This window comes from Larimichthys crocea, unplaced genomic scaffold (genome assembly GCF_000972845.2).
Source record: "Larimichthys crocea isolate SSNF unplaced genomic scaffold, L_crocea_2.0 scaffold323, whole genome shotgun sequence".
Classification (NCBI taxonomy): Eukaryota; Metazoa; Chordata; class Actinopteri; family Sciaenidae; genus Larimichthys; species Larimichthys crocea.
In genome coordinates this window covers 34,707-61,441 of record NW_020854261.1, presented here as the reverse complement: position 1 = coordinate 61,441, position 26,735 = coordinate 34,707, and the positions used below count along the sequence as shown (strand labels likewise).

At 41.5% G+C, this 26,735-nt stretch overlaps 1 protein-coding gene across 1 annotated transcript in view; it reads left to right on the top strand.

The window, feature by feature from the left end:
• Positions 1-26,418, top strand: part of LOC109138220 (dysbindin-A) — a 74,484-nt gene extending 48,066 nt beyond the window's left edge. The window contains exons 4-5 of the mRNA XM_027276211.1: positions 24,555-24,683; positions 25,135-26,418. Coding sequence (XP_027132012.1) covers positions 24,555-24,683; positions 25,135-25,343 — 338 coding nt within the window. The 3' untranslated portion in view covers positions 25,344-26,418. The remainder of the gene's footprint in view (positions 1-24,554; positions 24,684-25,134) is intronic.
• The last annotated feature ends 317 nt before the right edge of the window (positions 26,419-26,735 follow it).

Below are 26,735 nucleotides of genomic sequence, written 5' to 3'. Positions count from 1 at the left end.
AACCTGCATCTCCACCTCCATATGCCCCTCCTAGTGCACTGCCCACGGTGGGTATTTATCCCACCATACAGCTTACAGAGGGTAAGCTACACATTGACGATGACCCAGACTCAGACTGGACTGGATCTCAACAAGGAAGTGACGCTGACACCACGTCAACCAAAATAGACCTATAGAATGTACACCTAGGAAGCCAGAAAAGCCTGAGACTGACAAAGACGATCCCTTTGCACAAAGCAGACGTACACGAGATTGAACAACAGGTCCAAATCCAACTAACAGACAGAGATGTATAGTAACGAAGTGGAACTACTTAAGTACTACTTAGAGTATTATTTTTCCCCAACTTCTACTTTTACTGCACTACATATTTTTGATATGTAGTGCTCTCGCATTCATTCAGACGCATTCACAGACCATGGGAGATCATAGAACTCTACCATGAACATTGTAACACGGTAACATTAGAAGTTGTGCCTTAATAAATATTTGAGATAATATAAATAACAGTACTTGTACTTTTACTTGTACTTTTACTTTCAGTAATTGAGTAGCATTTTTTACATACTTCTACTTGCAATACTTAAGTACAAAACATTTTGAATACTTTAGTACTTATACTTAAGTATGGTGTTTAACGAACACTTTAGCTTCTACTTAAGTCAGTTTTTTTTTATATAGCACTTGTACTTTTACTCCACTCCTTTACTCCAGTACTTTATACATTTCTGCTAACAGACGATAGCATGCCGTTCACACGGGTTAGCACACGAGTAGGGAGAGAGATGAGAGAGAAGTATCCCTTCCCTAATGCAGCAGTTATGCCCAAGCTAAAATGGGATACACACAGGCTGTCATCCAGGAAAGGCAGGGGCACAGAGAGAGTGGTATAGACAGGCCATTTTAGAGGGTGCTCCAGAGGAAGTAGAAAGAGTAATCCGGATATGCTAGGGTGTGAATCACATGTGTGGGAAAAACATCTTTATACACCACTTATCTAGAGCACAAGACAAACACATGGGGCGAGCAAGACACAATTAAAGATCTACAGACACAGCGTGTTGAGGGCAGATACTTGAGGCGAAACAAAAAGTAATGATAAGAAAAAATAGACAAACCACACACTAAGGTGATGGTAGCCGCTGAGCCCCAGGGACTCGATCTTTATCCTGTTCCCTTTTGAGGCCACAACATCTCAGCAGTTTGCACGGAGGTGGGGCCGGACCAATGAGAGGTAGAGGCATGTGGAGAGGGGGTCGAGGGAGGGGCGGGCACCAAGGGGAGCCACGGGAGGAGACCGCTGTTACTACTGTAAGGGGCAGGGACACTGGGCACGTGATTGTCCCTACCTGCATTGCAGGGAAGATCGGGGAACCCAAACCCGGCAGGAACGTTAAAAGGGGGGCAACGATGTTCTGCCTCTACCCCTGCAGCTCAGACACCTGCCATGAAGACTATCACGGTATATGGGCTTCTCTGGGGGAAAAAAACAGAATCTGCCAATCACAGTGCCCACTTCTCACCCAGTTGGGTGGACCGACTATAAAACATCCATATGTGCACTCACTCACAATGCCGTATCTATTCTGTGTCACCCTGATGGGCTAGTGGTAACTCTGCCAGATGGAACTGAGTTTCAGTGTGCCAGTACTAACACACGGGGGGGCAGTATCTCCTCAGATCTTGTGGAAGAACAGTATGCTGACATCTATTGAAGAATGTTTACACCTGAAAACTCAGAAAAATGTAGTCATCCTCTCTGTTTATCAGGAGTGGAAGCCCTGGATCGCCCATCTCGAGCCGTATGTCTCTCCTCCTGATCCCCCTCACGTTACCCTCTTTTTTGACAGATTGCCAGACAGATTGGTACAAGACAAATTTCAGGCCAGCATGAAGGAAAAAGCTGACCATTGAAATTCTAAATAATTATGTGGCACCCAGAAGGAGTAACTGCAGGGGTAGATCTGAGTCCTGAGCTGTTGCAGGGGTATATGATGTCAGACGAAGCTGCACCACATGTCTCTCTAGAGCTGCATCCACAACACCAAGCTAAAGAATTAAGAGGCGTGGTTAAAGGGGCGTTAGCCCAGACTGATTGGCAGAACATTCAACATACTACGGTACAGTACTCTGGCCTGGCCAAAAAAATACAAAATAGTGATAGCATTAACGCTGCTGTCATGGGAACACGACCCCATCACCAGGCACTATGGTAGGGAGAAGACAGACCACTACCTGGACAGCAGAAATGATTGATTAAATACCTGACTATCTGTGGCTCTAGCAAACCTGGACCCCTCTCAGAGTTGATTTACCTGATTGATTTGGCTAATGCTTTCTTTTGTTCCCCTAGCAGAAGAATGCAGAGATTGTTTTCATTCACCTAAAAGGTTACCAGTTGCGATACACCCGACTGCCCAAGGGTTTGCATTTTTTCCTGTCTATTTAATCAGGTACTCAAGAAGCACTGAGTGACTGTCCTTTACCCGACGATATAACACTAGATGACCTACTGGTAGCCGCCCCTACAGCAGCCTCTTGTATCAACGCGACCGTTTCGTCCTACAAACTTAGCAAACAACGGTTTCAAGTAAGCAAGACCAACTTCAAGTAGCTAGAAAGCAGTCTCATTCCTAGGGCGTTAGGATATCACAAAAGGGGGTCAGCATGTCTTCAGAACACAGATCAACTATTTTACACCACCCTAAGCCAATTAGGAAAGACATGCTCCTCTTTTTTAGGCCCCTGGAAGGTTACAGCCGTAGCTTGTAGCCCAAGTACACGGACTGGACACAACCACTAAGAGACCTTGTTAGACAATGGCTATGGTAACCTGACTTGCAAATTTGGAGTGGACGCACGGAGGCTGAAGCAGGGAGATAGGAGTTACTGATGTACATAAGTGTCATGCTGGATGGAGGCACATGGAGGTGGGACAGGTGGGTGCGGTCCAATGATGAGAAACCTTGAAAATGGGTGGCATCTTTTCTTGAAAGATATGGCCCCATGATTTAATTAAAACATATTCCAATCAATATCAATCAATTTATTTTATTGTATAGCCCAAGTCACAAAGTCACTTTGCCTCAGAGGGCTTTACACTCTGTACAGGGAGTGACACCCTACTGTCCTTAGGACCCTCGGTTCGAGTGAGGAAAAACTTGACCACATGTGAAACAATGCACAAAATTCAACGCCCAGACCAACTGTCAGACCGAACCCCGGTAGGGTACCCCTTGAGACAAAGCCGGGGAGACATTATTATAGACTCACGGATATGATAGACTTATTTAGAGGGTACAGGTATGTGTTGATGTGTGTGGTTCGTATACGGATGGCCAGAGGCATGCCCCACCAAGAAGAAGATGGTAAGTCGGAATCAAATTTCTGGTAAATCAGTATATCCCACGGCATGGTTTTCCTGAAAGTCGATCAGAGAATGGACACATTTCAAAAACCAGATCTCCAGCAGGTAGAGGTAATGTTGGGGTTTATAAAACACTCTTTTGGTACTGTCTTATCACCCACAAGTGGAACGATTATCAAATGGTAAAAAGCAATTGGCAAAAATCTGTGCACAGACCAAATTGAATTACGTTGATGCGTTACCCTGTGTCTTATGTCTATTAGAGAGCTCAGTCATCAGATTACGGGTTCACCCCCCACTGAAACTCCAGACGGGGGAGGGCTTTCCCCCGGACCATACCTAAGTTACCTCTGATGAAAATGTGATCCAAAATCTAACCTCTAAACGCTTACTTCCATGAACTACAGGGGTGGGTGTCAGTATTTCCAAGCAGGTGAAGGCCAGCGGAGAGTGCCACGAAGACAGCACCTCCCGAACCGAATGGGTTTTGTTGAGAGTCATCAAACGAAAGTGGTCCGAACTTGCGTGGATGGTGCCATTCCAGGTCACGAGAGGACCCTCCCACGCTGTGCTGTCTGAAGGGCAAAGGCGGAGACCTGGTTCCACTGGAGCCCGTGTTGCCGTGCTGAGAACCAACGTTCCCTAACTGAGGTCCAGAAGATCTTCAAGCTGAAAGCAGTGGCCGGCTGGCTCAGAAATAGATCCCCCACAGCACAGGGGCAGAATAATCCACGGGTGGTGATCAGGGCACCAGGGCAGTCTACCCCTGGGGCCTGAAGAAAGAAGACTTGGAGACGGGAGGAGGTGAAAGAAGCGCTCCTCTCCTACACATGGTGTGCCAAACCATCAAAAAAGAAGAAAGGGACAACATCCAGCCGAGTGAGCAAAGAATGAAAACCCTACTCAGTTTTTACTATTGGGGTGGTGTTGTCATTATAGGGGTTGTTTATGTGGGCATGATTAAGCTGGTGTCACAGGACGACCCGCGTGTAGGAAGATTAGGATTGTTGTAGGACAGTTAATATTTGTTTACATTTTTTACTTACTATACATAGTGTTTTCCAGTGTATACAATTTGCTATAGAGTTGAGTTAAAGAAACAAGGACAATAGGGTCAGAAACTTTCCCAGGGGTGTTACTGCCTGCGAAATAACAATAAGGACTTGGTTACTAACAGTTTCATTTTATCTAAAGGTTTGAGACAAAAATTTAATTGTTTTGGGAGTTGGAGGTGGATGATAGGACTAGGTTTCCTGTCAGCAGCAATTGTACGTTAATTTTTTTTTTGTGCCACTCCATTGACCACGTGCCGTCATCCGCATTTGCCCGCCCTTAGAAAAGATGGATGACAGACATGTTTGGTCCCTGATGTTTCTATTTCTATGTTTTAGCTATATTAGTTACGTGTGGTTGTTGCTGTCCCTGTATCCGTTCCTCTCGTTAAGGCTGATAACAGCTGCTATAGAGAAAAAAGACATCCATGGGATGATGCCACTTGTTCAGTTGGGGGACCTACTAGTGGGGGAGGTGATTTAAAGACACCTTAGGCGTTATTAAAAATGATAATAGTCACCTAGTATTATTGACTCTGAAGAAAACTAGTCATGATAATTAGAGATTTGGAAAGTGTGGAGAAAAGAGGGAATTGATGGAACTAGATGTTACCAGAACAAACACACATGCTATTCAAGTAATTACCATGCTGTTTAAAGAACTGTATAATGAAAAACAATGGAATGTAATAGTGAGAAGTGTCCAGACAGTAGGGACACACACTGTTGCTGACTCCTATTTCAGGTGGCTATTTCAGTGTGGCTATTTCAGGTGGCATTTCAGGAATGTCTCAAAAAGGTTTGCACAGATAAATGCAAATGGGCTGCCCTTAGAAGGAAAACACCCTATTTTGAGCAGCTAAAATATACCATATAGGGCAGCTATGTAAGGACAGGAAGACAAGGAGTGACATACGTGGACAGGTGTAGAAACAGTATAAGAAGACTGAAGCAGGAAGGACTCAACAGATACTTTTTCTGTGGTAGGATCTCCAAAAGCTTTTGTTATAAATGGAATAAATTACTTTGAACGAATCCACGTCTTCTGAGTGCTCATCCTGTATCAACCAATTCGGGGTGTGATTAAGATTGCCTCACAGATTGATTACGTAGCAGACCCTTCTATAGATTAGTAACGGCTGTGTAGCGTTTTAGCTACATCCTCTGCCCTGCGTCAACTCACACTGGGCGCATCGTATTCACACAAGATCACACATGGAAGAGGATTATAAAAAGCATCTGTTGTGTCATAAATTATTGTGTGTTTGTTCCACTTCACAATTAGTCTCTCGTCGTTCATGTTGAGACCTTTGATCGTTGACTGCTCCCTGGTGCCACCGTCATGACGTAACGTTGATGTGAAGTTGTAATAGCTACCATGAACTGCGTATTGAGCTTAGCCGCGGCTTGCGTCAAAAATAGAAATGCTATGAATGCTCGCACCGTGGCGAGGGGAGACGCTTCTGAGACGCTCGCGGCGTGGCCTGTGTGGTGCTTCTCATTGATTAGACTGGCGCCGATCTGCTCAGGTGACCGCAGCGCAGCCGTTACGCGGCGCGTTACGCCTCTGATGTTGTGGGCCAGTGGGCCATTGTCTCTCCTCACTTTATACAAAAAATGTACCCATGCGCGCCAGTGTTACACAACATTGTATGACTTCATACTATTCTACCTCTTTCAACCAATTTCACCATTTTTAAGATATATCCCTTAGGCCTTTTCAAGCTTAATAGTATAGAGACAGCTGAAGAGCGACAGGATGTGGAGGGGGAGAGAGAGTGATAGAGACAAGGAAAGACATGCAGAAAAAGGGCAGCAGGTGGGCCGCTGGGGCCGGCGGGGCAGAGGGTGCTCCCACACCGCACTTTTCCGCAGGAAATCAGTTTTCTAGTTGAGTGTGCATGCAAGGCGCACACTTATATGTTATCCACCGCGCTTATTATTATTGAGGGTGCGTGCAAGGCGCACACTATGTTATCCACTGCGGCTTATTAAACTTATTCTTACGCCCTTTTTTTGTCTCCCTACTCCTCCCAGAGTTTTTTGTCGCACATACACAAAACGTGTATCAAACGACCGGCTCGGCCGGAATCGATTGCTATGACTTTTCTAAGACGTTTCGGCAAATGTAGCTAACATGCTAATGCTACATGGTTTTGCCAAAAATCGCCAAAAACCAGACCAAAAAATGTGTATTGCGAGAACCTTTCCAGAGCTAGAGTGAGTGATGTCATCGCTTAGATGGAGAGGGGGAGAGCGATCAGTGAAAAAATAAAACGTTTTGACTACGTGGCCTCAAATGCCCCACTACAGACCCGATTTATACATAGAAATGTAGCAAAATTGTTGTTGTATCACTCACATTCGCCTGCCAAGCTGTCCGACATATAGTTTTGGCTCCGTACGCGCTCATGATCTGACTACTCCCGCCAACATCCTCATGACTCCCATGTTAAAAAGGCGGGAAATTTCTGGAGGAAAGCCGAAAAAGTAAGTTTCTCTTTCTTGCTCCTGAGGGCACATTTCTTCATTTATCGACACAAAACAACTATGTAAAACGTCAGGAAGGGTCTCATCGTGCCTCAGGTAAGCCGCGTTCAATGATTGGAATTACGGTTTGGCCAGAAATCCTTCCTGTTCGAGAGGAGTTCTCCGCATTTCTCTCAGTCTCTAAGTGACATTACTAACAGGTGCAGTAAACTCCTCCACTGATTACAGTTGGTCCTGTTGCTTTTTGGCAACCTCAGCCTGCGTGAAGGAGGAGAGGGGGAGGGGCCAGCAGAACCTGAGCGGCGGCCATTTTAGTAGTTTCTTGGCACTTAATTTGAACCTGTCTGTGTAAAAATGGCAGGACAGAGACAGCAAGAGCGTTAGCGCAAGCTGTAAAGACATGCTATTTGCATACATTAGGCACCAATGCTAAATTGTGCTAATTAACATTAGCCACTAGGAATTAAATACCTGTGATTACTATCATGCTCTAACATGCTCTAACACGCCTGCTAAATTCTGCTGCGCATCCGCGTTTTCATGCTAATGTTAACATTCTAATGCTAATTAACATAGCCACTTGGAATTAAAACATTTTAATTTACTTGTAATCGACACCAAAATTTCCACAGGTAAATATCATCACGTTGAGCAAGGAGAATTAGTTAACAGTTAATTTAAACATCACAATATAAACATCATTTTTTATTAAGAGAATAAAGTTTTTCTGTAACATTCATTTAAATAATAATAAAAATAGTTATTGTTCTGATGTAACACTGTTCACAAATACATACAAATAGTCATTTTAACATTTTATTTAGACACAGGAGCAGCTAGCGCTGAAAATGAGTGGCTGTGGCAGCATTAACGTGCTAGCAGTTAACATTTGCATGCTAGCATTAGCATTTTTTCATGAGCATGTATTTATCTTAGTGGTAATAGTAATCAATAAGCATAGCAGGTTAACATTACCAGGTTAGCATTAGCATGTTAACATTAGCCTGTTAACATTAGCATTTATTTCAAACTTAATGGCTAATGCTAAACGTTAACATGCTAGCTGCTCTGCTGTCATTGTCTGTCATTTTAGCAGACCACGCCTAGCAATTATCTTAGCAGGTTAGCTTTAGATGTTAACATGAGCATGACTTAATTCCTGTGGCTAATGTTAATTAACATAAACATGTTAGCAAGGATCATGTATTTAATTCTTCTGGCTAATGCTCATTGCTAGCCAGATGGCTAACAATTAACATTAACATGGTAGAAATTAGCAGTATTTAATTCTTTGTGGCTAGGCGCTAATTAACATTAGCCTGTTCGCATTCGATTTCAGCAGTAGCATTTATTTGGTTATTCGGGGCTAAGGTTAATGCTAGCGCTGACGTGCTGCAAGTATCTTAGCATGTTAGCAGTTGTCATGTAATAAATTCTTAGTGGCTAATGCTAATTGCTAGTGTTGACGCGCTAGCAATTACCATTTGCAGTAATTTTAGCTTTGGCTGCTAATTTTACAGTTAGCATGTCTTTCAGTTGTGTTAACGCGCTAGCTGCTCTGCTGTCTTTGGCGCACTAACAATTAATATTACCATATTAACATTAGATGTTATTCTATGTGACTAAAAATTTGGGCTAGCACCTAACGTGCTAGCACGTAACATTAGCATGTTTACATTAGCATGTATTCTTGTGACTGAAAATGAGTGGCTAGCACTAACGTGCTGCAATTAACATTCTGCATGTTTAGCATTACATGTTAGCAATGATCATGTATTTTAATTCTTAGTGGCTATGTTAATTAACTTTAGCAGGTTAACATTACATGTTAGCAATGATCATGTAGTTCATTCTTAGTGGCTAATGTTAATTAGCTTAGCAGGTAACATTAACATGTTAACAATGATCATGTATTAATTCTTTGGCTAATGCTAATAACATTAGCATGTTAACAAAACATGTTAGCAATTCATGTATTTAATTCTTAGTGCAAATTGCTAATTAAATATTAGCCATGTTAACAATAACCTGTTAGCAATGATCATGTCTTATCCTAGTGGCTAATGTTAATTAACATTAGCATGTTAACCTTACAACTGTTGCAATGATCGTATTTAAATTCTTCCTGGCTAAGCTCATTGCTAGCGCAGACGGGCTAACAATTAACATTAACATGTTAGATAAACCATTATTTATTATTGTGGCTAGTGCTAATTAACCATTAGCATGTTAGCATTAGCATATAGCAAGTAGGCATGTATTTGGTTATTCGTGGCTTGTTAATGCTAGTGTTGACGCGCTAGCAATTACCATTTGCAGTAAAATTGCTTTTGCCGCTCAGTTAACAGTTAGCATGTCTTTACAGCTAGTCTAACGCGCTAGCTGCTCTGCTGTCTTGGCGCGTAACAATTAATATCCCATATTAACATTTCATGTATTTCTTAGTGACTAAAAATTATGGGCTGCACTGACGTGCTAGCACTTAACATTAAGCTGTTTATCATTAACCGTTATTATTCCTAGTGGCTATACTAATAGCTTTAGCAGGTTAACATTAACATGTTAACAATGATCATGTATTTAATTCTTGTGGCTAATAGGGATGTAACGATTACACTAACACTCACGACTCCATTCGAGTCACGGATTTTTTTTGTTCACGATACGATTTTTTCACGAGGTTATTTAAAATCAAAACGCTACAGAAAATATGACCAAATAAAAATATCTTTTTATTTGTAGAAAAAAAAAATCTCTCTTTCAGAAACTCTCAAACAGTTTGTGTCTTATTAGGGCTGCCAGCAAGCAGCTGATCTGAACATTACCTTTCAGCTTGAAGTATGAGCTAACTGAAAATAAAAACAACAAGATGATAGCTCATTTACCCTTTAATGAGAGTCCACGGCCCCGGGAGAACGGCGGCGTCGGGCGCTGTAAACACAGAAGCCGGTCGCGTCGTGGTGTGTGTGTGTGTGTTTTTGTGTTGTGTTAGAGAAGAGAAGGGACAGAGAGGGTGGGAAGGGAGACGGGGAGGGGAGGAGAGAGAGGGGAGAAGAGGCGGAGAGAAAGAGACAGAGAGCAGCGAGGTAAAGGCTGTCGCGGAGGAAGGGGGGGAGCGAGAGGAGAGAAAGGGGAGAGGAAGTGGTGGAGAGTAGAAGAGAGAGAAGGCGAAAAGAGAGAGAGAGAGAGGAGGAGGAAGAGGAGAGGTAGGCGCAAGGAGAGATGAGGAGAGACTTTGTTGTGCGTTTTGTGTTGTGTGTGCGTGAGTGGAGAAGAAGGAGAGCGAAGAGGAGAGGAGAGGAGATGAGGGAGAGAGGGTGAGGGGGCTAGATGTGTGTGTGTGTGTGTGGTGTGTGTGTTTGTTTGTTTGTGTGTGTGTTTGTGTGTGAGAGAGAGAGAGAGAGGAGAGACTGTGTGTGTGTTGTGTGTTTGTGTGTTTTGTTGTGTGAGTGAGAGAGAGAGAGAGAGAGAGAGAGAGACTAATGTTAGCAGTTAGCATGTCTTTACAGCTAGCGCTAATGTGCTAGCTGCTCTGCTGTCTCTGTCGGCCATTTTACACAGACAAGTTCAAATGAAGCCAATAACTGCTCAAATGGCCACTGGGCTGCTGCAACTGTTGTCAGTGGAACGCCATTGAAAATCCTGACAGAGAGAGAGAGGGAAAAATGCTGGACCCGTCCTCGAAGAGGGGCTCTTGCCAAACCGTATTCCAATCATTGAACCGCATAACTGGGGGACATCGCGTTGCCCTTCTGATCGTTTTACATAGTTATTTTGTGTCGTAAATGAAGAAATGTGTCCTCAAGAGCAAGAGAGAGAAACGCTACTTCTGCCTTCCTTAAGAAAATGTCCCTCCTATTTTAACATGGCAGTGAATGAGGCTGTGGATGTGAGTAGTACTCGCTCAGTGGCTGTATGGAGCCAAAACTATAAAGAGAGACAGCTTCAACAGTGTTATCGCTGCGATACCTCGAAATTTCCTAAATTTGAGGGATAATCATGTCTGTAGTGGTGCATTTGGACCACGGTAGTCGAATCCGTTTTATTTTTTCACTGATTTTTCTCCTGCTCCTCACTCTAGCTGATGATGTCATCCACTCTAGCAACAAACTTCCGCACATACACACCCATTATAAACCCAGAAATTGACTAAAAAACTGCTCAAATTTGAGCCTTGATAGTTTAAAACGGTAAAAGCTGTCGATGAGTGTCGTGAATCCTGAAGATAAGGGAAGCATACCTCCGTTTTAAAGTTCAAATGCAGTCTCTCGGTTGAAAGTATGCCCGAGCAGTTCATTGTTGAAAATGTCTGTTGAAATGTACTTTTTTTCCAGGCCTCCCCAGTCATTCCCTATGGGAAATATTTTTCGCAGTTTTTCAGAATAATTCGCGAAAAAACGCGAATCTCTTAGAAAAGTAATCGCACTCGATTCGGGATCAAGACGCACGTTTTGATATATAATTTTTGGGGTCCTCTCACCGCGCGGGCCACATTAAGTTCGAAAAAGGGGGAAAATGAATAATAAGCCATGAACACGCAGAAGACCAATAGTTGCCGAGTGCCTACGGCACCTACGGCACTGTCGACTACTCCCAGAGCTAGCACGCTCGGGAGTAGTCGACGCAGTGTCGTAGGCACTCGTCACTAACTAGAAACATTCCCGCCAGAAATTTTGAAGAGTGACGAGCGGGCTGTGCGGGGGTCTGTATTCAAAAGGCACCACCTCAAATAGTAATTATTAACATGTTATTTAGACACAGGAGCAATTACCATGTCTTTAATTTTAGTGGCTTAGTGGCTAATTATCCACTAATCGCATTAGCCACTAAGCCCCTAAAAATTAAAAACATGGCAATTGCTACACATGATAATGATAATTGCTAGCGCGTCATGTTAGCAAAATACATGGTGTGTCCGGAATCACTCACTCATTCCCTACTCCCTACTCCCTAATAGGGAAATAAATGTAGTGGACTATATAGTGAGCTCAACAGAAAAAAATGTTCGGACACTTTCGGACCACTTCTCTTGCGCCGGTAATTACGTCATTGCTGTCGCACAATTAAAATGTACCATATTAATGTCGTCTCACATAATTCTTGTCCATTTACTACTGCATTTTTATTAATTAGAGTCTTTTGTTACTGTCCTGATGTTTTTATTTTCGTGTTTTGTTTCTATTAAGCATCATCCTCCTCCTCTATCCATCCGCCGAAAAAAAACATGCACCGTTATTTTAGAAAACTCATGTTGCGCTATAGAAATGCCATCTACTGTCAGTCTGGCTGTTTGTGTTTATCAATAATTCAATTATTTACTTTTTATTTACTTTTTATTTCAATTTATTTCCTTTCCGCGCCCAGAGAACTTCTGGCAATGCATGATGGGATATTTTGCTTCGGTTAGTGACCATCGGATGTTCACTACATTTCGCGGTGAATTGTGGGATTACATGCAGTGCACTATATTGGACTACATAGTGGTTAGGAGTGATTTCGGACACAAGCCATGTCTTTAATTTTTAATGTCTAATGTTAATTCAGTAATTAGCATTTGCATTAATTTTAGCATTGGCCGCTAATGTTACCACTTAGGCATGTCTTTACAGCTAGCGCTAACGCGCTAGTTCTCTGCTGTCTCTGCGCGCTAACAATTAATATTAGCATGTTAGCATTAACATGTATTCTTAGTGAAAATGAGTGGCTAGCCTTAACTTGCTAGCAAATTCAACATTAGCATGTTAATTAGCATGTTAGCAATGAGCATGTATTTAATTCTTAGTGGCTAATAGTAATCAATAAGCATTGGCAGGTTTCCGTTACCAGCGTAGGATTACCATGTTAATTAACATGTATTAATACTTAATGGCTAATGTAATTGTTAACGCGCTAGCTGCTCTGCTGTACATTGTCTGTCATTTTGACAGACAACGCGCTAGCAATTATCATTAGCACGTTAGCTTTAGCATGTTAACAAGTAGCATGTATTTGGTTATTAGTGGCTATGGCTACATTGCTAGCGCTGACGTGCTAGCAAATAGCTTAGCATGTTAGCAGTTGTCATGTAATAAATTCTAGTGGCTAATATTAATTGCTAGCATTGACGCGCTAGCAATTACCATTTGCAGTAATTTGCTTTGGCCATTAATGTTAGCAGTTAGCATGTCTTTGCAGCTAGTGCTAACGCGGTAGCTGCTCTGCTGTCTTTGGCGCACTAACCATTAATATTACCCTATTAACATTGCATGTATTCTTAGTGACTAAAAATTATGGGCTAGCACTGACGTGCTAGCACTTAACATTAGCATGTTAACTTAAAAGCATGTTGGCAATGAGCATGTATTTAATTCTTAGTGGCTAATAGTAAGTAGTAAAGCATTAGCAGGTTACCTTAGCAGTTTAACATTAGCATGTTAGCATTGGCATGTATATAATACTTAGTGGCTAATGATATTGTTAACACGCTAGCTGCTCTGCTGTCATCATTTCAGACAGACAACGCACAGCAATTAACATTAGCATGTTAACATTAGCATGTTTACATTGCATGTTTCTTAGTGACTGAAAATGAGTGACTAGCATTGACGTGCTAGCACATTACTTGCATGTTAACATTAACAGGTATTTAATTCCTAGTGGCTAATACTAATTAGCTTTAGCAGGTAACTTAACATGTTAACAATGATCATGTATTTAATTCTTAGTGGCTAATAGGATGACTGTAACGACACTCAACTCACGACTCCATTCGGTCACGATTTTTTGTTCACGATACGATTTTTTCACGATGTTTTTTAAATCAAAATAAGCTACAGACAAATTATGACCAAATAAAATTATCTTTTTATTTGTAGGAAAAAAAATCTTCTTACAGAAAACTCTAAGCAGTTTGTGTTCTTATTAGGGCTGCCAGCAGCAGCTGATCTGACCATTACCTTTCAGCTTGAGTATGAGCTAACTGAAATAAAACAATTAAGATGATAGCTCATTTAGCCTTTAATGAGAGTCCACGGCCGGGAAACGGCGAGGTCCGGGCGCGTGTAACGCAGAGCCGGTCGCGGCGCACCACCTCGGAGGAAATGTGCCCGGCGGGGGCCAGCCAGCGCGGGGAGAGGTCCCACGAAGGGATCCTCCCGCACGGTGCGGCCGTCCCTGACCCGAGTTTAATCCCCCTGCAGAAGCGGGAAGTTGCGGTGATGTGTAAGATTGCAACACCCCTGAATTCATGGGGATTCACTGAAGTTGCGTTGAAGTTGCAAATTGCAACATCGTGAATTCCTGGAGGATCCGTGTTATGGTATCATTTACAGTCCAGTCAGGCCTGACGCCGATTACCACTACTGCGCATGTGTGTAGGAGTGTGTGTGTGTGTGTGTGTGTGTGTGTGTGTGTGTGAGACACAGAAAGGCAGACGCGGCAGGGAAGCTGCAGCCACAACGAACCATTCTAATAAAAAAAGACGAAAAAGAACATATCCTACTTCTCTCGCATTCGCCAAGAATCGCGATTCATTTTTTCTGTCAACCGATGCGAGTCGTCACACATTTGTACCGATTTTAATCGTGGCACGATGTATCGTTACATCCCTAGTGGCTATTGTTAATTAGCATTAACATGTTAGCATTAGCATATTAACAAGTAGCAAGTAGCATTCATTCCCTATGGGAAATTTTTTCGCAGTTTTTACAGAATAAATTCGCGAAAAACACGCGAATCTCTTAGAAAAGTAATAGCACTCGATTCGGGATCAAGACGCACGTTTTGATATATAATTTGTTGGGGTCCTCTCACCACTGCGGGCCGCATTAATGTTCGAAAAAGGGCGGAAAATTAATAATAATGCCATGAAACACGCAGAAGAACAATAGTTGACGAGTGCCTACGGCACCTACGGCACTCGTCACTAATAATAATGCCATGAAACACGCAGAAGAACAATAGTTGACGAGTGTCTTAGGCACTCGTCACTAATAAAGATGTAGGATAACATTAGTGTGGGAGCCCTTTGGGCACCCACACCAATAATAATAATAAGCGCGGTGGATAACATATAGTGTGCGCCTTGCACGCACACTCAATAAGCGCGATGGATAACATATAGTGTGCGCCTTGCACGCACACTCAATAATAATAAGCGCGGTGGATAACATATAGTGTGCGCCTTGCACGCACACTCAATAATAATAAGAATAAGCCCGAGAGTTTTTAAAGAGTGTGCTCCTTCAGGCACACTCAATAATAATAAGAATAAGCCCGAGAGGTTTTAAAGAGTGTGCTCTTTCAGGCACACTCAATAATAATAATAAGCGCGGTGGATACCATATAGTGTGCGCCTTGCATGCACACTCAAATATATAACAAATGATGTCTACTACCATCAACATGAAGATGCCACAGTCAATTCCATATGGTTGCCGTGGAAAATCCTAGATATCAGAAAGAAGTCAGTTATGTAATTATTATTTTACAGTATTAAAGTATTCAACTATTAATAAATACATGCATTAAACATACTTTATACTCTTACCTGAATTTGTAGTCCAGTCTTTTCTGTCCAGTTTCCAGGATTTAGTGACTGGGATAGGTTTCTAAAAGACAGTTGCATTAAAGATAAATATTAGTCATTCAATTATTAATATGGGCTCTTTTCATGGACATGCGTCACTGGTTCCGATTCAGGACGGATCATCCATGCATCCCTTTCCATGCAGTCACTCCACACATCATTAAACACTTTTTTATGGTGCCAGTTTTTTGACTCAGTTGTATGAAATGTTAAATAGGTCGGTCATCATGTTAAATCTTTAAAACTAATATAAAATTTATAACCATGATTTGATACACAAAACTACAATTACACTTATGTTGCACCATAAAAAGGCCGTCATACATATGTGAACATGATCTGAAACAAACACACAACTCAGAACTCTTTAGGACGGCTTTGGAACATGAACTCCACGCACACATGCACACACAAAAAAGTTTGTTAGTGACCTCAGTAGTCCCCTCATCTCCTTATCACCAAATCCTAATGGTGCTTGAGCACATTTGGAGTCAAGAAAGACTATTTCTCTCTGTGTTGGTTTCAAAACCTGTAATTGTAGTTAGTGACATTTGAACTCAGTATTGTGTAAAGACAACACAAAAGAACACAACACAACACACCAGTACTGTAATAGAAAATTAAGATGTTTTTGTTAACATTGGATACAGCATTTTCCGTGACATGCAAACCAGCTGTTACAATAAGCATCACTACTTACAGAGAGCAGGAAATGCCCAGGTTTCCACACAGGAATGACAATGGCATCTCTGATTGAAGCATCATTCTAATACAAAGGAACAGTTCAAAAGCAAACTGGTAAAATACACAATATATATAATTTGAATGAAAACCAGTAGGACAAGTTGCACCTACAGGCAAGCTTGCAAGTGGATCGCACAATGTTGGTTTTCGCCAGGTTGGTACAACATAGAGGTCAGCCACAAAAATACTTTTCCCCTGTGGAAAACATTACAAATGTGAGCAAATACCCATATAATATAAAATTGAACCATATTCTGAAAATAATATTTATGTTTTATACCTGTGATTGAGCATTTTTCTCAATAACTTCAAAGCATGCATTTCCTATCTGCAAACCAAACAAAAACATGGCAGTGATATACAGACATAATTTATTTATTATTAATTAAATGGGTCTAAAAGTTAACTCACAGTTGATTCCATTTCCTTGTTTAATCCAAGCCCCCAGAAGTCAGCTCGGGTCAGGCAACTTTTTCCTGTTTTAACAATGAGCTCACCCGCTGGGCTGTCAGTGTCCAATATGTATTTAAGCTGATAATTGATTAAAAAAAGGCAATCAATATCATAACAAGCACTATATTTAAAATTCTAATGTAGGAACAAGTAGGCAGGTAGGTACTGTACATACCTGTCTAATATATCACACAGCTCTTTCTTTCCTTTAAGAATACATACCAGCTGCTCTTGGGCAGGATGAAGCTTTATGGTCCATGATGCTCGGCATGGTCTCACATTGTCACATTTTGTGATCATTTCACAATGTGGTCCACAGGCATTAGCGTCTGTAAAAGGGAATTAAAATATAAAATCCACAAAAAAACAGTATTTTGTGTTGATTTTTTTTTTTTAAACCTACTACCTACCTGAGTTTGGGTCAGTGGGGAGCCCATGTAGCTGCTGAGTTGTTACAGCTACTGCAGGATGATGGTGTGTAGGCATATCAGGTGCTAGAGGTCCTGAGGTTTAAGAAATTATTATCAGGCAACGTAAGCATTATATTATAAATTACCACTATGAAACAAAACATCTCTTTAAATTAATGAATTAATTTAATTTACCAAACACTGCTTGTCCAAATTTGTCCAGTGTGATGTCTTGCAAACGATGTGACTCGCGTCCTCTCTGTAGTTGCTTTTCTAAAAGCTGTGCATTTGTTTTGTTGTTTCTGTGATGTATTATGTCTCTCATCAAAAAAATGTGTGTTGATGGTGCCATGTTATTGAGGACTGGGTCTTTGGTATTGGCCTCATAGAATCTGTCATATAAGACATAGTGGTCTGGGGAACGAGTGAATGGATGTGCATCTTTTTCAGGATTTTGCAACATTTCAGTCAGCCATGGTAGGGAGATCTTGAGTTTGTTCTGCTGAGCAGTCAGCCATGGTAGGGAGATCTTGAGTTTGTTCTGCTGAGCTGCTGTGATGTTCTGTGGTGTCGATGCAGCCAATCTCCCTTTATGTGGCTTGAGAGGTATCACAGTTGGCCAACGTAGGTTGACATGAGTTGCCAGACCCCGAGCAAAGTCATAAACAGTGACATTTGGCAGGTGTTTCCAGGACAGAAGGAGGTCAGCGAAATCTCGTGGAGACTCTGCACGCAGGTTAAACTTTAAACTGTAAACCACACCATGCGGGCAGAGAATCACTGACCACCCACCTTCAAAGAAAAGTTGAAAAAAAAAATAAGAATAGTAAACGTGCAAGTAGTTACTCTTAGATAGTTATCAAGTTCAAATTAAGTGTGACTCTTACTAGATGCTCCCCAGATTTTCTGGAATATCTTGTCATAAGAATGGCATGTCTTCATCTCTTGCCTAAACCGAAGAATCAGATCCATCCTCGATCCTTTCACATCCAAATTGCAGGCCTTGCACAACTTACGCACAGTTGAAACCTTTTGAAATACAGACGAAATAAAGTAAGATCTTACTGCACAATGCGACTCAAACAAACATACCATACATGTATACACATCAACTGTACCTTCTGCTTCATGAGCTCATCCACCAGGCGGTCCTCTGACACCATGCTGACTTCAGCTTCAGTGGAGGACTTGGCAGAGATTGCCTTTTCAAATTCTGTGTTTAACGCCATCTCAGATTGACGTGTATTCTTTCCAATCCATGGGCCCCAGTACTCAAAACTAGGTCTTACACTGAAGCTGTTTTTCGCACGACCTGTTAAAAGTACACGAAAAATTCTTAATATGCTAAAGTGCATTGCATCAATAAGTGAGGATAATTACTAATTTACAGAAAAGTGAATATGTACATACCTTGGACAAAGCCACGGGAAATCATCTCCAGCTGTACAGAGTCCCAGAACTCTTCAATGTTAACTTCACCAGTGAAGTTCTCTGGGGCATCTTTAATGTCACTCACTGAAAAAAGGAACTAATTTAACTAGTTTTGTATATACAATGATATAACTTCCTCCCAACACACAAGACACTGACTTACCAGGGAAGTTGAACACTCCTTTTTTGTGTAGGTCCATGACAACTACTGGAGGATAGTAGCCACAGCAAACACAAGAAAAAGAGTAACCATGGCTTGTCAATGCCTCAAAGTGGCAGTAGGCGTGCAGAACTGACTCTTTGGCAGGAATTGTCACCTTCCTTAGGCCTTCAAGTGCATTTATCACCTTGGACACTGAGACATTGTTCTACAGAAGTGGCAAAAACAAAGCAAAAAATGTGTTATGCAAGATTTACACACATATATACCCACACATGTTTTAATATTTGTCATAAAAAATACTGTACATACCTGTAGATTAAGTCTCAGGTATACACACAGTTCAAGGGTCAATACAGTATGGTCATCAAAGTTATGTAGGCCGTCCTGCCATTCCTGGTATCTATAGGTCATGTGACACACTGGACATCGCCGGAAATATATCGATACATCTGGTGTAAATAAATCATGAATATATCATTAACACTGTGCTACATTCTCTGCAAACTTCCATAATAGCAGGCAAAACACAGATTACTTACTTTCAATCACCCCATTCATGGCGATTATTCTGGCTTTTCTGGAGATCCTTGCTGACTTTTCAAGATTTACAAGTCCTGGACAGAGTGCACAAACTGTCTCTGCTGGATGCAACTCTGTGACATAGCCTGTGAGTGCTCTTGGTTTTACAGCTTCATCTGGCAGGTTAGCTGGAAGTTTTTTATGCCTGTATGTGTACTTTTTGGATAGACAGTATCTTGGTGCTTTTTTGGTGTAAAGGTGCTGGTTTCTTCTGTTCTGAACACATCCTTGTTCGTTTCAAATAAATGCCATTTGCTGATGTTTTTGTGGACACATGACATCCTTGGTTTGGCACAAGGGCAATGCCATGTGTTTTCTGAGGAATTGTAGGTTACAAATAACCTCCCGAGGCGACTGTAATAGTGCAAAACAAAAGTACTTTGAGCTTTCCACAAATAATACCTCAACACAGAGAGGGACATGTGCTCCCTGTGCATATTTTTGCCTTTTAAGGCAGGTTGACTTTTTTGAATCCCCAAAAAACTTCAAGTGCACCATTTCTGTTAACATATCTTCTCTGAGGAATTCTTCTGTGGCTATATCTGTGCAGTGTTGTAAAGAGCTGATGTGTTCGCAGTGTGTGAAAGTTAATCCACTTCTAAATGCCATATCCTTTGATTTTTTGGGGTGCTTCCTCTGCATATGTTTGGCCCAATTTTTCAGATGACAAGTTACTGAACAGAGGGGACATTTAACCTTTTTTCAGTTCCCCAGTTTCAACAGAAGAGGAAATCAAAGGAGATGATGATGACAATTGTGTGTTTGCTGAGGAGTGGATAATAGATGTTTGAATTGATTGTTGCACGAGAAGATCTGGAGATGGGGATGCAGATGGACTTGGTTGCAGGGAGAAGAAGGATGAATCCTGACTCGGCTTTGACTGGGCAGCAGCAGAGGTGGATTCTTGTTGTATGGCACAAGACTTTACATGTGTTTCCATGTCTGTCCTTCTAATAATAGTTTTGTCACAGATGAGACAATGATAAGGTCCCCCATTCCTGCAAGTTAAATTGCAGCATCAGATCTTCTTATCTAAGAGCAAGTCAAGAAAAGAAATTGTTTGTTAGACAATGACAAACAAGTCACATGAACACATGCACATATTTATCTTTAATCTAAAATGCAATGTCATTACCTTCAAATGTAATGGCATTTTTTATGTGGACCTCCAAATGCTGCCGAACTCTGATTAGTTTGTTTAGTTTAAAGAGGTGTTTGGGACACAGGGGGCAGTGGAACTGACTGCAGCATGTTGTGCAGCGTTCGAATGCAGGTATTCCATCAGATGAGATAACTGAGATGTGCATCTAAAAAAAGCACATAAAACATGTTATGTATTTGAATTATAGTGCATGGACTTCAATTCAAATTAATGTATACAGCCTGCAAACTTAGATTGTCTTTGCTTGCAGGTAAAATGGCCACTTGCACCAGGTAATGTAAATGAGGCCATACTTATGTAGAAGAAATAATAATGACTACGAAAGTACTGTCACAGAAATCATTGAGTCCAGTTGTGAGGTCTGCTGTGTTGGTGTGTTTATTAAGAAGCAGGTCGGCACACTGGTGAACTGACGGTCCCAGAGGGTGTCTGAGCCAGTGAGCTGACTGGGAGCAAATGAAGAGGAACATTTTTATACAGAAAATAGCCATGGTTATAAATTATGTAAATAGGGACTGAGCAAAAGGTGGGAAAAGTAAGGAAAATGATTGGGCAACAATGGTAGAGGGAAAGGAGGGGGATAGGTAACAAAGGGTAGACATTTACATGAGGTGTGAAAGTTGGAGCCAGACAGACAAAGGGCAAGAACAAAACAATGGGGTTGGGATGATTCCTAGACATTTCCTACTCAATTAGCAAGTCTATACTGCCCCAATGTGTATTACCTTGATCAAGGGACCAGCCCAGCAGGGGTTACATGTTGGGCCCAGACGGACATTACTTGGCTTCAGGTTTTCTATACGTCAGGATGTATTTTCTTCATCAGTACTAACTTAAGTAAAACTGGATAAAACAAGACACTTAAGTAATTTATTTTTGTTATGTTATGATGAAGAAAATACATCCTGACGTATAGAAAACCTGAAGCCAAGTAATGTCCGTCTGGGCCCAACATGTAACCTCTGTAATTTCCTTACTTTTCCCACCTTTTGCTCCATCCCGATTTACATAATTTATAACCATGGCTATTTTCTGTATAAAAGTGTTCCTCTTCATTTGCTCCTGATCAACTCACTGGCTCAGACACCCTCTGGGACCGTCAGTTCACCAGTGTGCCGACATGCTTCTTAGTATGTGCTACCGGAGTAACACAACATGCTTCTTAATAAACACACAATAACAGCAGACCTCTCAACTGGACTCGATGATTTCTGCGACAGTTAGAAGCAAAATATACTCAAGTATCATAAATAAAAGTACTGATGATGCAGAAGCATTTCAGTTACTATTCGTTTTGTTTATATACTGTAGTATACAACATAGGTGGAAAAATAAAGTAAAAATGTGCCATGTAGTTCTGCCACATTTTGATTTTGAAACTTGTGCACTTAAACAGGTAATATCACTAATTAGCTCGTCAAAACATCCTGGTGTGTTGCATCGTGTTGATCACGTCCATGAGTTCAGAAAGATGTTTTCAACTTTGTGACTATGCCCAACTAATGCATGGAGAGTTTACAAATTTTTTCATAATGTTACATACAAACAAATGCGAAGAGTTACTTTACGTTATGCACTAAAAAGTTCAGAATCCTTAGGTTGATGTAACCACCATTGGTGACAGTAAACTTTGAAGTCATCTAGTTTCAAAACGACAACCCAAACCGACATGTAACATTCGGTAATTAATGACCTATAACGACTACTACAACGGCACCTATATTGACGTCCGTCCGTCCGTCTTCTTCCGCTTATCCAAATATGGGTCGCGGGGGCAGCAGCTTTATATTGACGATAAACACTAGAAATCATGCATTTACCTTCTGTGGATAATAAAAATCAGAAACTCACCGCTACTCGGAGAACAAGCTCACTCTTCTCTTTTTCTTATATATATATGCGCTTGCGCTGGTCTCTCTCTAATTTAAAGGGCAGGTGAAAATGACCCTCTCAAAATGTCCTCCCCATCTCCCCACACCCCAAAAAACGTCATCACGCATCATGGAGGTGCGTGACAGTGGAGGTCTGCAGCCAGGTGCCTCTCCTCCAGGTGAGGACTGCATGATTTGTTTAGGACCGTGACATCAGTACACCAACCTTCGTTAATGTAAAAGCAGATTCCGCCTCCCCTTGTGAGCTCCGTAACTTTGTCCGCTCGGTGCAGGTAAAATCCAGACAGGTGGAGAGAAGTGTCCGGGATGTGCTCATCGAGCCAGGTTTTGGTGAAGCACAAGGCAGCAGATCTGTTAAAATCTGTGTTGGTTGTATTGAGGAGCAGCAGTTCATCCATCTTGTTGGCCAGAGAGTGTACGTTAGCCAGGTGAATAGATGGGAGCGCAGTGCGAAACCCCCGCTGCCTCAGTCTAACAAGCGCACCGGCTCGCTTCCCACGGTGTATCCGGTGTCCTCGACGGAGACCATAGAGAGCCGCTGCTGCTCCAACAAGTAGCTCTGGAAAAGTTTCCGGATCAATGAAAACCGGTGAAAAAAACTTTACTGGTGATTGAAATGGCCAAATTACTCTGTAATCTCACTGAAAATATTTAATATCCGATGACACATTTAGGTCTTTATGAGATAATGATGGAACGTTTAATTCAATTATCTATTGAATACCATCGTGTTAACTTTTTTATTTTTTGTGTGCGCATTTGCACAGTTTCCACTTTTTTGTTTTTCTTCAAGTTGCATGAGTGAGTCTCATAATTTAAATCATTAATACAGTCACAAAGTCACACAGAGCAGGAGTAGTAGTGGTTTTGTCTGGTTTTGATATACTGTGTGCGTATAGCATTAAGCATAGTGGCATTAACACAGCAGACACAATTACTTCTCTCTGGCATTCAATTCAGTTTAGTTTTATTTATATAGTGCCAAAAAGTTATCTCATAACACTTTCCAAATAGAGTAGTATAGTCTCTATACTCTTAATAATATTATTTACAGAGACCCAATCATTTACAACTGGTAATCGTAAATGGACTGTACTTGTATAGCGCCTTTCTGGTCTTCCGACCACTCAAAGCGCTTTACAGTACGTATCTCATTCACCCATTCACACACATTCATACACTGATGGCATTGGCTGCCATGCAAGGTGCCAACTGCTCATCAGTTTGAGGACACATTCACACACCAATGGCACAGCCTTCGGGGGCAATTTGGGGTTCAGTATCTTGCCCAAGGACACTTCGACATGGGATCGAACCGCCGAGCTTCTGATTAGAGTCAATGTCAGAAGAGGCCCTTGTTGATGAGGCCAGCGGCACTCTGGAAAGCTGTAACTGTTCTTGTGGCTGCATGAGGTTTTGGTCCTGATAGACCACAGCCAGAGGGGAGAGTTTGTGTCCAGTGTGGAAGTGGTCAGCCACAATCTTTCCTTAGGGTCCTGGAGGCTTACAGGCCCTGCAGAGATGGGAAACTGCAGCCAGTCACCTTCTCAGTGGACCGAATGACACACTGCAGTCTGCCATTGTCCTTGACAGTGGAAGCAGCATACCAGATGGTCACAGAGGAGGTGAGGATGAACTCAATGATGTATCTGTAGAAGTGCCATAACCTTGACATGCATGTTCAGCTTCCACTTGAGGTCCTGGGTGATGATGGCTCCCCAGAAGCACAAAGACGCCACAGTGTTTATTAAGGAGTCATAGGTGAGGCACACTTGCTTCTGAAATCCACAACCATGTTGACTGTCTTTAGAGCATTCAGCTCCAAGTTGTTCTGGCTGCATCAGGTCACTATATGGTCAGTGTCCCACCTGGAAGCAGACTTGTCTCCATCAGACGTTAAATCTGGTGGTCCTTGGTTTTTTGGCAACAGGGATGACTGTTGAGGTCTTGAAACAGGCTGGCACATGACATGTTTCTGTGACATGTCCGTGAACTCTGGACAGCTGATCAGTTCAGTGCTTCAAAGTTGATGGGGAAACCAGCTTGTTTTCAGGAGTACTGTTTCCTGACAAGTTCCTGAAAAAAATGTTCAGGTGCCCAGGCCCCTGCCATGCTGGGGGAGGTAACTTGTTATGAATGACTAACAGTAGTGGCAGAGTACAGGCTTTGGGGTATGAAAATGTCTCACTTGTAATAATTGTGTGTGTGTGTGTGTGTGTGTGTGTGTGTGTGTGTGTGTTTGTAGAGCCAGAAGGAGTTGATATGTGTGTTCTGGATCAGATAACAGTAACTAACATATCAGACCAGGAGGCTTTGGATGACTTCCTCAATTCTACTAGTGATGACATCAGTACTGGATCATCACTGACCTCAGGTAATCCTGTTACTTAGTTACTCTACAACCTGAAGACATACAGTAGCTGCTAATTGTATCAAATGTTTTATCACTACATCTTTGTGCAGTTTGGTCAGTGGACGTTTAGCTACTAGATGCTTTGCTTTGCACAGCAGGCATTCAGTAACTTTGATAATTTAACATTCAATTATTCTCTCTGAATGGGGTATAAATTATAGGAGGGTCAGGTATTGCAATGAAACACAGCAGGTGTGTGGTTCTGCAATTATTAGTGCTGGGGAGAAAAATCACATACATTATATACTCACTGAACAGAAGAGGTGTGAAAATCAATGATCATTGGTATAGAATATTAAAATGACCCCACCTCCCCTGCAAGTCTGGTCTAAATTTGATACTTTGATATTTTAAGTTATACTAATAATGCTGTAGTTACGTGTGTAGTAATAATAGTTGTCTTCTCTAATAGGTCCAGATCTCGAATCCTGCTCTTCTGAATCTTTGAGAAGCCAAATGAACCAAACACCTCTCACAAACCAACTGTCCAACCAGGACGCAGCAGAAGAAGGAGCCAGTGAGGAGAGCAACAAGCTTCTTGTACAGTCAGACGAGGAAGACATTCAACCAGATATGTCATTGATTGGCCTGCAAGGATGTTGGCACAGTAAGGGGATGTGATGAGTGCAGGGGACCAGGGGACCTTCCCTCTGTGTTTCTTAGCAACCAGAGTAAACATTAACTACTTTAATGCCCTAAAAACACCCTTCTTGTACTTTGACTTGACACAGCTCCCACCTCCGACCAGCATGAGCCAGCACTTTAATGCTTCTTCTTGCTGAAGCCTGAGGTCAAAAACTGCTTTTGTGGAATTTATATAGTAGGGTTTTGAGAAAGTATACACAGTCACTAATGCTCATTGAGACCTTATTCACCATTTTCCCTAAAGAAATTGATTAGTGTGTGATCACTGATAGATTCTTTGTGCATAGAGACAAGTTTTTCTAATGCTGACGGATGTCCAAACAGTTGTGCAGTTTTGTGTTTACAAAAATTCATATACTGTTGTATACTGTTGATATATACTGTTTTCAGGTATGATAGGTATCATGGCAATGATTATGTTATTGTCCATTTTGATTATTTAAGAAGACAGTATTAAACCAGTTGTAATCTCCCACAAACACAGCAAAAAAAGTCAGGAAATATTGAAAGACATGTTATTGGTTGTAATCTTTTCATAGGATTTGTTGACAATAGGAAACATGACATCAGACCGATCCTTACATTTCTGCATTGTATTTTATTTAAACATAAATATCAGCAACTTCTTTTATCTGACAGTTAGATAAATAGTTCTGTTTTTGTCGCCTTACCCAGTCAATAAAATATTAATCTGTCTGCATATCATGTATCTGTCTCATTCGTCATCATCATCATCATCATCATCATCATCATCATCATCATCATCTGTAGAACAATTTTAACAACCTTACTAACACAAAGGAACTCACAAAAGATTAAAAAAAACACCAAGTACAAAATGATGCGCCTGGACAGTCCATCTAAACTTTTGGTGTGTGGCTGTTTTTTATGGTTTTATTTTTTAACTAGGCCATAAGAAATCTTAATACTCTAGCAAAAAATTGTATTTTGACAATTCTGTGCTTCGTACCTTGTACTAAGAGTTTGTGTTTAGACCTTTCCTGTTTCATGAACAAATGACTTCATGAACAAAGTTAGGTAAAAAAAAACCTGACCTCAACCCCATCCAGTACATTTGGAACACTCACTGCAAGCCAGGCCTTATTGTCCTACATCAGTTGTGTTTCTATTCATCCGAAATAAACATGTTAAATATTTCCTGTGCTGAATCTAAAAAATACAATGCTATGTCAAACTAAAAACAAATGCCCATAACAGGCCCAGACACCGGCAACTGCTGTGGCACACACAGGTAGGTGCTGATTGGCCGAACAGGCGTCCTGTGTATCTGCAATCGATTGCTCTGCCTCAAGTACCTGAATGTTTGTCACAGAAAATTAAAATTGAATTGTGAGAACTGAATTTGAA